This window comes from Corvus hawaiiensis, chromosome 4 (genome assembly GCF_020740725.1).
Source record: "Corvus hawaiiensis isolate bCorHaw1 chromosome 4, bCorHaw1.pri.cur, whole genome shotgun sequence".
Taxonomy (NCBI): domain Eukaryota; kingdom Metazoa; phylum Chordata; class Aves; order Passeriformes; family Corvidae; genus Corvus; species Corvus hawaiiensis.
The window spans coordinates 64,732,412-64,746,314 of NC_063216.1; the positions used below are offsets into that span (position 1 = coordinate 64,732,412).

General features: G+C 40.6%; 1 protein-coding gene across 5 annotated transcripts in view; it reads left to right on the top strand.

Moving 5' to 3' along the window:
- The window catches only part of CELSR1 (cadherin EGF LAG seven-pass G-type receptor 1), a 176,979-nt gene that overhangs the window by 142,031 nt on the left and 21,045 nt on the right, over positions 1–13,903 (top strand). For 3 of the 5 annotated variants that reach the window (XM_048301140.1, XM_048301136.1, XM_048301138.1), the window contains exons 17-24: positions 666–760; positions 1,076–1,285; positions 3,926–4,109; positions 6,840–6,983; positions 8,124–8,325; positions 8,660–8,827; positions 11,204–11,330; positions 11,706–11,906. In XM_048301140.1, the coding sequence (XP_048157097.1) occupies positions 666–760; positions 1,076–1,285; positions 3,926–4,109; positions 6,840–6,983; positions 8,124–8,325; positions 8,660–8,827; positions 11,204–11,330; positions 11,706–11,906 (1,331 nt within the window). The remainder of the gene's footprint in view (positions 1–665; positions 761–1,075; positions 1,286–3,925; positions 4,110–6,839; positions 6,984–8,123; positions 8,326–8,659; positions 8,828–11,203; positions 11,331–11,705; positions 11,907–13,903) is intronic. The other 2 variants (XM_048301141.1, XM_048301139.1) reach the window with 1 other exon arrangement.

Sequence of the window (13,903 nt, forward strand, 5' to 3'; positions counted from 1 at the left end):
TAGACACATGCAGTATGTTACGTGCAAATTAAGTAGCACAAATGTCAATTTTGAATTTGATTACTTGCAATTCATGGTGAAGGATCCTCAGCCAAGAATCACATTTTAAAATTATTTGACAAATAGTACAAAATATAGTAGGCTAAATTAAACAGTAAGCTGCTCACAGTCCATTTACAAGTGGCAAAAAGGCAATTATGCATGTTGGCTGAAGTGTTTAGCACATGCAGCATGCAGATGTGCTGGCGTGTGTTGCTGTGAATACAGCATTTGTCCAGGAGGTCTTCCTATGTAGGCTATTGCACAGAAATCTCAGTAAGGGTTGGTTTTCAGGAACACTTAGGAAGTGCAGAGTCTTTCTCTTATTTGGTATAAATAAATGACTGAATTAACTTGAGAACATTAGGGCAGTGAGGCTGAGAGCAGTTGGGCAGGGCTTGGAGCTTGCCTGACTTTTCTTCAAAGCCTGGGAAAAGCTGTTCCTGAAGATTAGTAGACTAACTTTTCTCTCACAGGAATCCCCAGTTTGGAAATTGAAATACATGTGTAGCTCTAAGCAACTTGAAAATGTAGGAAATCTGAAAGTCTAGGATAGTTGAAATCTATGAATATTTCCCCTGAGCAATTCGGAACATTGTTTGCCATTGATGCTTTGTTTCCTTCAGGAAACGCTGTTCGCCATTGTAACATTGAGAAGGGCTGGCTGCCTCCGGAGCTTTTCAACTGCACCACCAACACTTTTGTGGATCTAAAAATCATGGTAAGCTGTGTTTTCTCAGGTTTCCCTTTATTTTGTAAATAATGATCAGTTTGGACTCCATTTTGATATCCCTGCACTCAGTCTTTTGACTGCATCCTTGAACACCCTTATTTCCCATCAGGACCTTTGTGCTTTTCTGGCTCTCAGTTATATTTGTGATTGAGTTTTGTTGCCAACTCTTTCTCAAGACAAACAAAATTTTGACCAAAAAATTCCTTTGTGCCTAAATTATAAAAAAATCCTATGATTATGATTGTAACTAGAATGAAAAATACCCTACATAATTGGGTTTTTCTTCCTTTTTATCTGGTTCAGAATGAGAAGTTACACCACAACGAGACCAAGCTGGATGGAGACAAAACCATATGGATCGTGAGAGCGCTGCAGAATGCCACCAAATACACACATAGCTTGTATGGCAATGACGTGAGGACAGCTTACCAGATGATGATCCGGGTCCTCCAGTATGAGAGCCAGCAGCAAGGGTTTGACTTGGCAGCCACAAGGGACGTGGAATTCAATGAGGTAAGAGAAATACTGTATACTGTGCTGAGCCCTTACAGTTTCCCTTAGAAGTTAGGTGGCTGTGTGTAATTAAATTCATCTTTGACCGAGGTGAAGTGAATATTGTGTAATTGCTTAATCTGTTCCACAAATAAACCTTTCTTCTCAGATTAGAATGGAAAGTTGGTTATGCATGTGTCTATGCACGCACATGTGTGTGTAATACAAATATAATATAAAGTGCTTTTCTAATAAATATCATCATAGTAACAGCCAAAAGCAATATTCCCCGTATGAAAAAAAAATCATCAAGTTAATGTGTTTTTCCTGGCTAAAATAGTTTTGTGTACTACAGTTGTTTTTGTTGTAAAACATGCCTAATGTGATCATGTTCATTTAAATGCGCAGCGAACCAAGTCCAAACCAGTTACTGACTCTGAAGGTTTCCACTAATTCGGTTTGAAAACACTTGAATCACGAGTTGGTACATTGAAAGACATTCCATATCATATTGGTATTGTATGGCATATACTAAAATGTGTGCCAGAGAGCTTCTGCTACTCAGAGCATCCATGAAAGACCCAGTTATTACCAAAGACCTGACCAGGGCTAGAGAACAAGCTGTAGCACCCTCCCTGTCTGGGAAAATATGTGGAAAGTTGTGGTGGAAAAATGTGAAATTTGGAGGAAGTTGGGAGTTTTATGTGGTCTGAAAATGTGAAGGCTGGACGACCCATGTCAGGCTTGTAGAGCTTTTCTCAATCCCATGTGTGCTGTGAGGTACTGTTCTCCACTCTTGCCCATACTATTTCCAAAATCCCGGCCATAGCAAAACACAAGAGTCCAAGCTAAAATATCTTTTTAGATCTGTGCTAGCAGAGCCCATAGCTTGGACAGCAGCATGTGGGATGACCTTCCATGGGCCAAGACTGGCATCTGTGCTGGCCAAAGGCCGTTTGGCTCCCTTAGGTGTGCTACACCCAGGTCACTGCTCACAGTACTCCAGGAGGACCAGATAGGTCAGGCAAACTTTGGGGTGAAATTGGAGAGCCTGTGCAAAGCCAAGCTGCACCAGGAGAGGATGTCAGTGGAGAGTTAGGAGCAGGAAGAAAGGTGGCTGAAAAAGTTCCTTAGTGTCTTGGGCTGTACAGTTAACAGAGAGTAAAGAACTGAAACATTTTACATTTCAGATGCACCAGATTTTCAAATACTCTGTTTTTTCTTTCCTGTGGGCCATGAAGTGGGCCATTCAGATTTTGAGAAGGAACTTAATTTCTAGCATGTTTTGTTAAGCAGAAATAAGAACAATAAGCAAAAAAAAAAAAAAGTTTGGAAACCTCTGCTTTAATTTATTATTCTGTGCACTTGGCACCGAGATTCATACAGATGATGTTTTCAAGAACTCCCTAAATATTTTAGGATAGGTCAGGAATTTGAAAACTAACGAGTACAGCTCATGACTAAAAGGAGGCAACATCCTAGGCTGAGGGAGCACAAAGAGAGAAGGAGGGTTTTTTTTTATAGTCCCACATAGAAGCCTGAAAAATAGATAATAATAAAACATAAATAATGTTCACAAACATGGAGGAGGCCTGGTACCAAGTACAACATGAGTCTCCTGCATTCCTGGGAAACATGTCGTGCTTCTCACCCTAGGTAGAGGTGGTCATACTGGGAGTCTCTTTTAGCTCTGATACATGTTTGCAGCCTCAGACAACACAGACAGGATACAGACAGCTCCTTCTCAATGAAGCTTAAATATTTGTCTTGGCTATTTTAGAGCTTGTGGTGATTAACTCCTACCATCATCTACACAAATTTTACTTTAGTTAGGAATTAGGTTTTGTTACAACAACATAGTTCATATGTACACCAAGGTTAAAAACTTCTTAGCATCTTTCTCATTTAAGCTATTTAGCACTCACTTTTGGGGTCGATGTCCTTCCATTCAGCCTGAGGGTCCCTTTGCATATTTTTCTAAGAAAGGGCAGAAGAGGCAGGTCCTCAGAAAGAACTGCCTTTTTAATACCATTTGTAAGCAACATAAAAATGGGGAGACAATAACATGATTTAAGTTTTCTTATGTATTTTCAGGTTTGTCTATGCAAGCTAATACTCACTCTTACCATTCTTCACCGTATAAGTTGTCTTTTTTATCTAGGAAACAAAAAAGTAAAAGAAAAAATTAAAGGAAAAGAGGAAATTATATTTATATCCATGGCTTTCTTTTGTTTTTCAACAAAAAACCGTTATTTCAATTTCTCGGGAAGTTCCTCAGTGTACCTACTAGGAGCTGTGCTTTTCATGTGTCTGTGTCTGATCTCTCAGAAACAAAGAAAACATGCATAGATTTTCCTCCTGCATTTTCTTGCTAGGTTTCCTGTCATTAGGGGAAAAAAAGTAGGCAGTTCTCTTACAGCCTCCAATTTTGGATTACTTTGCTCATGAAAAGTTTGGAGGGATTTGCTTTACATGACCAAAAAATCTCAGGGTGAGTAACTGGTGTGCATGTTTTTATATGGCTGCAGTAGAACATGCCTGCATTAAAATATTTCATTGTACACTCACCTGAGGCATTCAGGCCAATCATTTTCAATACTTCTCACTTGAAACCCAGCACTTTGTTTGTTTCATAATTTAGGCTTGTACTTTATTTCTCAGAATATTATCCAAGTGGGTAGTGCTTTACTGGACCCCGGCAACAAGGAGCACTGGGAGCAAATTCAGAGAACGGAGGGTGGCACCGCTCACCTGCTCAGGCACTATGAGGAATATTTCAACAACGTGGCCCGGAACATGAAAAAAACCTACATGAGACCTTTTGTTATTGTCACCACTAACATGAGTGAGTATCCATTGAAAACTGCCATTTTTCTTCGAGTCTTAAAAATGTGCTGGATAGAGGTGCAAGTTATTTGTTTTAATAGAACCCACGGAGAAAAATCATCGCATTAGTTTCCAATCCAGTGAGCCTTGATCCATGTCTTTCAGTTGCCATGGGGGCCTCCTGGGAGATGTCTGATCTGGGTTCCCCCTCGACCATGCCACTGCTCCATGTGGCTTTTTGTTGCAGTCACAGTAGCGTAGAGATAGTAGGAAGGACTAAGTTTGTAAATTAAGGTAATGCCTTTTGAGGCCAACTGATATAGTTGAATGTAGTAGATCTCATTTTTGGTGGAATCACATCAACACCACCTGAAGAATTATTGCAGTACAAAAAAAAAGTAACCCTACTATTGATTTTATTGCATATTATTAATCTTACTAGCATAGGAATGGACTTCCCAGGGAGATAGTGGAATTCCCAGCTCTGGAGATGTTCAAGAAACAACTGGATGTGGCATTTAGTGCTGTGGTCTAGTTGACAGGGTGATGATTGGTCTAAGGTTGGACTCAATGATCTTATAGGTCTTTTCCAATCTAGATGATTCTGTGATTCTATAATTATATCTCTGATTTTCACATGCTTTCCTAACCTGGAACCTATCCAGAAAATCATAATCTGTAGAGATTCTTGTGCTGAAAGGTATTTTCACAGAATCACCAATCCTTCAAACACCATCCCAGTCTTGCAAAACCCATAATCAGAGCAAAATCCATGGGATCCAAAATATCCAGAATGGGTCTAAACTGAGAAGGAAGCATCAGGCATACCAAGACACCTTCCCCACCTATCACAGGAAATATGTCCTCTGACAAGCAAATAGCAGCTCCTGCGCCTGGGACTGTGATGTATTTCATAGACATCCCTGCAGTGCATATGCAGGTGAAGCACAGCAGCCGCAGCCTGGTCAACTTCTTTCCCCATTTTCTCCCCTGCCCTCCCTATTTAGTTTTCTTCCCAGCTACAAACAGTCTGAGCTGAGAGGGTGTTTGTGATAGTCCTGCTCTGAGTGGGAGGTGAGATGGAGCCGGGTGACCTTCAGAAGTCCCTCACAAGCAGCATTGCTATCTGGTTTTTCTTTCAGAGGTGCTCTAAACTATATCAGCCTGAACTTGTATTTAGCTTTTCAAGCTATTGCTTTTATTTCAGATATGAAGAAGGCTTATGTGCTAGAAGTTTGTCTTATTTTCCCAACTACACCTGTTGGTATAAGAAGTGAATTGGCTACAAACCTTGTCCCAAGAATGCTTTATGTCCACAATCACAGGGGCAGAAAACCAAAGGCATGGGGCAGTCAAGTTACAAAGGCTGTAGCATCCTGCATCAACAGGCATAGATTATTGTTGAACTAAGCCAAACTGAAATACTTCGATTTCTCCTTAATAAACCAAAACTGAAATATTTTCTTTTGATTCAGGACTATGAGAATCAAAATATTTTTACCTTCATACTCAGAAAAAAGTATGCTCAACATTTTAACGCAATTGAGCTGAGATGAAAACAAACCCCAGAATTTCTGCAGGTTGTAAATCATGATTTTTTTTCAACCAGTTCTTCCTGTGTAAAAACGTGTGAGCTTGAGAGGGATGAGGCAACTCTGGCTTGAAAGAGGTCTGTTTTCTTTTGAACAGTTTTTCCAGGTGAACATGGTGTTAATAGAGTTTCCTAATGGCTCATCTGGGAGTTATTTAGAAACTAGGAAAGGAATGGGAATTTGCGGGTCTTAACGTGGATATTTCTTCATACAGAAACTTGCAGAGGATCACACCTTTTGGTGTAGGGTTACCCCCAGGACATGTAAATTGGCATTCAGTGATTTCACTTAAATGAGAAACTTAAAGCCAACTCAACAGCTTTTAAATATTTTGGCAGCTAAACAGGCAGAGATTATGAGGTAAGCTAGGGAGGAACTGATGATGGAGGACTAAGGAGTAGTCCCAGGTAAAATGCATGTTATTTTCTTTGGTCAGCTGACTTCGCAATCCAACAGATGTAGAACTATGTTTTTGAAGTAGTAGATTCAGTCTTCCCATTAAAAAGCAAGTCTAAAATTGGAACATGCAGCACACACTGGAGCAAGCCAGCAGCACATGGAGAAGCTCTGTGAAGCAGGAGCATTCACTGAACAGCAGCCAGGGAAAAGCCTCTGTGAAACCCCAGTCAGCTGCTGCTGGAGAAGTACCGGCCAAGTGATCTATGTTGAGATGGGTATTAGGAAAAGTTTCTTCACTGAAACATTTCTCAGCCCAGGGAAGTCACCATCCCTGGAGATACTTAAAAGACATGTAGATGTGGCCCTTGGGGACATGGTTTAGTGCGGGATTTGGTGGTGCTGAGTTAACAGCCGGACTTGATCTTGGAAGTCTTTTCCAACCTAAACAGTTCTATGGTTCTTTATTTCCAGTGTTTGCAGTAGTGTTTTCATAGTATGAGATACTGTCTTGTGAATTCCTTTCCACTGAAAAACAAATGTATAATTTGATAAATGTAACATAATGCTGTCACATAAGCTTTTAGTTGTCATATAAGGTGTTAACTGAAAAAAATTAAATTTTACTTTCTATTTTGGGGTTTAAATTTTTTCTCTGCATTGTGCAAATATTTTAATCTTTCAATAATATTTCATTGTGTTGCAATATCATATTTGAATGCATTGAAGTTAATTTTATGGGAAACTTTTATCCCCTCCAGTTATTGCTGTTGACATCTTTGACAAGTCTAATTTCACGGGAGCTAGAATACCACGATTTCATGAGATTAAAGAAGATTACCCAAAAGATCTGGAGTCATCTGTTGTCTTCCCTGATACTTTGTTCAGACCTTCAGAAAGGAAAGGTAAAACCCTTCTGCTGCTGTTTGGTTAGCAATTATGACCAGCTCCCAGGGAGCATGATTGATCCTTGGGGAGCAGAGTGGTACTAGGGTGAGAGCGGGGTGACCGTCTGCACAAGTGAACATTATTTAGGGATGGAGCAGCTGTGCATACTTCTGAGGCATTTGCCTGCCGGCAGCGATGGAGGCATGGGGGGCTGTGGGACTGGCTGTACCTGTCTGTCAGGTCTCGCTTGCAGCCCCTCAAAGCCCTGTCAAAGTGGGAGAAATGCTCTCTGTTCCCACCAGGATAGGATGGGATGGCTGCCCAGCACCGCAGTCCCACAGCCGCCTTCCTCCAGTCCCTGCAGAGTTAGAGGGAGGTGGTGTGAGAGATGGAGATTCCAAATCTGGGAGCAGACAGAGGTGTTATCAGAACTAGGCAGCAATGAAAAGGTCTTGAACTGGGTGACGAGGGAGAACACATGGGGAAGTACCTGCTTCCCAATGTCTCTGAAGCACCACAAGTTTTTTTGGACAAGGGGAGAGAGAGTAACTTAAAGTTCAATACATGTACCATGGCTGAATGTCTTCTGAATGGGGAAATAGTAACTCTTCCGAAAATAAGACATAGTAAGCTAATAGGGCTTCATGACTTTTTGCTTAGAAACAGGGTATCTGCTTCTATGATTTGTATCTTTTCTGTAACAAAAAAGGGGAATGTGAATTTTAAGAGAATCTTCCAAAGCTGAAAGCTCATTAAATGACAGAATTAGCAGGAAGAAATCTTATGTGACTACTTGGTGTATTCATTAATTCTAGTTTTGCTTATATAAAGGTACATGCAATTTAACAGCATGCATAATGTTTTAATGTTCTCCTTAAGTTATGCATGGGGTACTTATATATTTCTGGACCTTTTAGCTTAGAAATTGCTTATTTTCTAGCTAGACTAAATGGCTTTTCACTCTTCAGTGGTTGATTTTCAGCTATATAACTATGAATTGTGCTGAAATTTTATTAAAAATATGGAATATAACATTAGGAGCATGCTGAGTGCTCTAAGCCTAGAGTTGTAACAACTGTAATGTCATTGTATCTTTGCAAAGCAAAATTACCAGTTTAAATGGTAGCTCTGAAGCTGTGTTTGTGTTAATTCCATAGCAGTGCCTACAATGAAGCCTTCAAATCAAAAAATACCCTCTAAGTTGAACAGCGATGCGTTCAGCCCTGAGAGTGCTTTTGCAAAGAGAAAGAAGCGACACCCAGATGTTGAGACACATCATACCGTTGCCATGGTCATTATATACCGATCCCTGGGACACCTCCTGCCTGAAAACTATGATCCTGACAGAAGGAGCTTGAGGTAAACTTCAAACCTGTTTGTGAATTGTTCAGATCCCTTCTACTCTCTCTGAGTGTGTGGGGAAGACAGAGCTGCTTTTATACCAGCCAAATGCCATCAGTGCTGCTGTTGTCACCACAGTGCTGTCTCTTGTCCTCCTCTGGCACACTGTGGGAGAATAACTGTGCCAGAAGTGCCAGCAGTTTTTGGAAACACATTTGTATGGAAGGCTGATGGTGCACCTACTTCACTTTCTGAGTGGAAGCAACTGGAAATCTTTTATTTGCAGAACATAGCGAATCAGTGCTTTGCATTTTAATGTGTAGATCACTGTGCAATTTTTCTCCTTGTGCAGATTGCCAAATCGCCCCATTATCAACACACCTGTAGTGAGCACAGCCATTCACAGTGATGGGGAGATTCCTCCCAACCTGGTGGAAAAGCCTGTCATAGTGGAGTACGCCATGCTGGAAACAGAGGAGAGAACGAAGCCTGTCTGTGTCTTCTGGAATCACTCCATCATGTATGTCTTCTGCTTGCTTTAGGGCTGTGAATGGCAACTGTCTGAGTAGCAGGAAAGTCCTGCCTGGGAAGATAATTCTGGAGAAAAACCTGTCTTGGTCTGTTTATTCAACTGACAACTGATTTTTGATGGAATAGAGCCATGTAGTCATTTCCCACCAACCTGAGAAAAATGAAAATAATTATCATAACTTCTCGAACAAAGGATTAGCCATGTGATTTCTAAGAAACACAGTGCTGTCATGTCTTTCTGCAGGGTTCATTTTCACCCAGAAGTAATAAATCTCACAATTTCCTTGTATTTGCCCATGCTTTTTGCCCACAGATCTATGTCTGGACAGGCATAGTCCGACTCCAGTGTCTGAATTCATAGCTTGTCTGAGGTCTTTAAGTCAGGATTTCCAGGAGATGATTCAGCTCTTCCATGGGCTGAATCTTCTCCTGTTGCACTCCAGTGACTATGGACAGAGTACATGGCAAGCTGGCACCTACCCTTGGTGCCTCAGCCAGGGCCAGTGCAAAAAATTATAAAACCAAATCTTCATTTTGGTAGAAATGAGGATTGAGGTTTTGCAGATAAAATTAGGAGTAAAGATTATAAATTTCTGAATCACAAATTTTTTAATCAAAAGTCAATGCAAAGGCAGTTGCAGTGATAAGAAACTTTCATTTCATCAGCTATTGTGGATTTGCTTTCATTTGTTTTAGTGAAAAATTGGAGGGAGAGGAAATACCTTCTTTGGGACTTTAGACCTGTTCCAGTTTATGGAAAGCAACTGTAATATATAAGCAGAATATAAGGAGAGGGTATTTGACTCTCTAGGAGGGAAATGTTAGGAAAAAGATGAAAAGTTCTGAAAATGATTCATTTAGGTTTTTTGCATTCAGTAAAGTTCAAGATAAAGACATATTTTTCTTGAAAATGAGAAAAATTATATGAGCTGGAACTGTGTATGCTGATGTTCCATTGGTTTTATGGCATTGTGGAAACAGCACAGTCCTGTTGAAGATATTTCAAGAGTGTGGATAAAACAAAGAAAACGTGTTGAGAGGTAACCATATCCATATTACATGTTCACAATATTGTAACTATTACATACATATTGCAATTTCCAGCTACAAACCCAGGTACACAGTGAGAGGATGATATGGTCTGCCCAGGGGAAGAGGAATAGCTGTTACTTGTTTCCTAAGGACCCAAAAGCTCCAGTAAACCTATGGAAAAATCCACTAAAAGGCAATATCCTGGGCTGGAAATAAAACAGCAGACTAACCTAGGAAATGTGTGCCTCCTAGTCAAAGGCTTCAGGAGTTTATGTCATTTAAAGGGTTGAAGACACAACAGAAATCTCTTATGTTCGCAGTAATGAACGCCTCCATTTGCCCTCATGTGAAGTAGTGGTTTTGCTTGTATGCACAGATGATTCTGCTGATCATGAGGGAATGGCAAACCCTCTTTCATAAATTTTTAGGTATTGTATGAGCTTGAATAAGTCATTAGCTCTGAAGTGATTCATCTGTTAGCTATTTGCTGGCAACTTCAGTGCCATTGTTGTCTGTGTTACGTCTTCCTACAGCCACAGTCGAAAAGCAGCTCTTACGCTGCATGTAATGAAAGAGCTTTTAGAAAGTGAATACTTTTTGAGAGAAAGTGATATTAAAATTCAACAAATATTTTATTGCTGAATGAAAAAGAGGTCCTGTCATATCTAATTAAAAACTCTTTCAGTAACTGCAAGACTATTTTTATTACTCATTAACTTTAGAATAGAATAATTAATATTGATACAAAATAATTTCTGAAGTCACTGGAGTTAACCATAACTGCACAGAGAAGAATTTTCAAGGCAGCCGTTCCTTCCCATTGTTAATATAAGAGATCTTCTGATATGAAATATTATTTATTAGAGAAGGTTGTAACCTTTTATTGTGTACTTTTCGGAGGAACTCTATAATGATATCATATTGCTGCTGAAACATATTTCATGTGACTCAAAAACATGTATCCCTCTCTGGTTCTGGTATTATTTACCTTGGTTACAGTCATTTTATTCTGTGCAATCTCTTCTGCATGTTGGTTGTGTGGTCACTGACCCAAAAGCAAATCTTCTAAATTTTTTTTTTAAACTCAAAACAGACTGTTATAAACCCACAAAATCTGGGTACCAAAGCCAGCTGTCTTATCAGAAACTACTTCAACTGAAGGCCTTTTTAAGTTGATGATATTCTTTCAGGCAGGTGACAGCTATAAATAATTCTGTCCTGGTACTTACTGTCCTCTCTGGTTGTGCAGCACAAGCTGCCACAGAGGACAGTAACAGTGGAAGGCAGGGGGAGATCAGAGGATGGCTCTCAGAAATGCCTTTTTTCCCCACAGGATTGGTGGGACAGGTGCCTGGTCCTCCAGAGGGTGTGAGCTGTTTTCCAGAAACCAGAGCCATATTGCTTGCCAGTGCAACCATATAACCAGCTTTGCCGTCCTGATGGACATTTCTAAACGAGAGGTGGGTGATGTCAGGCTCATGATTTTTGGGGTTTTCAAGGGCTTTGACTCAGAGCTTAAGCTTTGAGTGTGACTCAGGACATTGTGAGCAGATTGATCCCAGTGTCAGGAGTGTGTTGTCCATCCCTGGCAGCATCTGCTACTGGGTTTGCTGAAAGGAGCTTCTTACCTGGTTGGTGCATCCTCTGGGTGCTGCTTATACATACTCAACATGTTTAGTGACGAAAGAGGTGTCATCACCCAGTCCCATTGGTCCTAAAGTAAATCTGTATGTTGTCTCAGTAGTAATGATAACATTGACATTCTGGGTAGTAGATTTGATTGGAGGAAAAGGAAGGGAAACCCCAAGAGGTCCTGTCAATCTGTCTTTCTACAGAATGGGGAGGTGCTTCCTCTGAAGATTGTCACTTACACAACCGTATCCATCTCGCTGGCGGCTTTGCTGATCACCTTCATTCTGCTGGTCCTGATCCGCACGCTGCGTTCCAACTTGCACAGTATCCACAAAAACCTGGTAGCTGCCCTGTTCTTTTCTGAGCTTGTTTTTCTAATTGGAATCAACCAGACTGAAAACCCGGTAAGACTTACTCTGTGTTCGTTGCTAGAGTTGTTGTCACGCTTTAATTCAGGGGGTTCATATTGCAGCTTTTACCTTCTCCCATCTGTTTCACTTTCTCCTCTTTTTGGCTTCTCTTTGGCTTCAACAGTAATTTGAAAAAATCAGATTTTTAGTACATTCATGTGTGGTTGATGTCATTAATAGCAATGGCAGGCAATAGGACTGTATCTTATTTTCAGAGTATATATGACAGCAGCCCTGTTGAAGGTTTATCTCAGGAACTGAACCCTGAATACTGATTTCTTCCTTCCTTTCCATCAGTGTGTTTTCTGTCTTGCTGTGTCTGTTCAGTAGGAGGCTGTCCAGTTTCTCCTGCAGCAGGTACCTCCCAAGCCCAAATGGCTCCAGGTGTTGACTGATAGGTTGTCAGCAATGTGGTGCTGGGCAGGTGCTAATATGCACATTGTACACCACTGGCTATTCTGGAGAAGCCACTTGCCAGGCATGGGACAGCTTGCTACATCTGAGATTCAGGAGGAAACCTGTCGCTTTGCTTTGTGCCTTCCAGCCACTGTGATTGATGGCTTCAGCCAATCACATCTGTTGGCAAAGCTTAGTGCAAGGATCTCCAGCACTGGGCATGTCAAGAAATGCAAATTATTAATAGACTGAGGACAAGATAGATATAAACCACACATGAAGTGTGTTCTGTACTTGAGACCTCATTGCTCTCTTAACCATACATGTAGTCTTGCTGCTGTTTCTTAGTAGCACCCATCCCAAAAGCCACAGCTGCCATTCAGACAGTTAAGAGACAGACAAGGGCTCCAGCACTGCCAGGCTGCACAGGCACCTGTGCCAAACAGGCTGGACAGTGATGGGGGATGGCATGCAATAAAATGTATGTCCGTAATAGATAGGAAGAATATTCAAAATAATACTTTAGGGGTTATCTGAACACTGAAGAAAATTTATCTCCTAGAAATCCATTATTGTACATGTTTCAATCAAATTTTTTAGAGGGAAGTACAGTGTTGAGATGAAAACAAAACAAAAAAACAACAAAAACATCATCCTGATTTCACATTTTCCAAGCAGAAGAAATAGGAGAATATGCCTACATTCAATGAATATCATCACCATCATGGTAGTGACACCATGGTGCCTAATCACACAGCCTCATTTGCTGTATAACTTAATCCTACACCATCACTCTGGCTTCTAATATCCACTTGAGCTATAACATGCATTTTAAAAAGTACCTGACCTTGACTAATTTCACCTTCTGGTAACTGAGTGCTGACAAGGACTTTTCCTCATAAATTTGAGAGACCCCTCTTATAAAAACTGTCCGGCCAGGAAACCTCTGTTTAATAGTATTTCTTTTGGAAAACTGTATAAAACTAAGGTGCTGAAATCATTCAATTTCTAAGATTCAAGTTTGTCTGACAGGTATTTTTCTGGGCTTCTTCTCCCACTTTACCTTTTGAAAAACTGTGAATGCCAAACTGGGTAAAGCTTTCCAGCTGGTTGTGTCACTTCCAGTCCCATATACCAATATTCCCCTTTACCAGGAGCTCAGGTCCTTTATCTGCTGCTATGGTGAGATCTTCTGCAGTGACCTGCCTCCTGGGATATGGTCTTATGTCATGTGTGAATTTGTGTTGTCTTTGTTTCATTATATAAAAGTTTGCATACTAAAATAACTTTGCTCAAAGGAGCTCACCTTGCCAATTGATCCACAGCACTCCGTGTAACTTGACCTTTCCCATGCCTTGCTGACCACACCACTCGTTTTTCACTGCATTTCACTACCAAGGAGTTTATAATCTTTCAGTTCTCCAACATATCTACTGAGGAGTTGAGGGCCAAGTCCACATCCCTGCAGAATTTTACCAAAAACTATGCCGTAAATGATGGCTCCTCATTTCCAGATTTCTTTCATAATATCATGAAGCACCAAGCAAAAGTTTATAAAAGTAGTAAAACAGTTCATTACATCAATACCACAAATC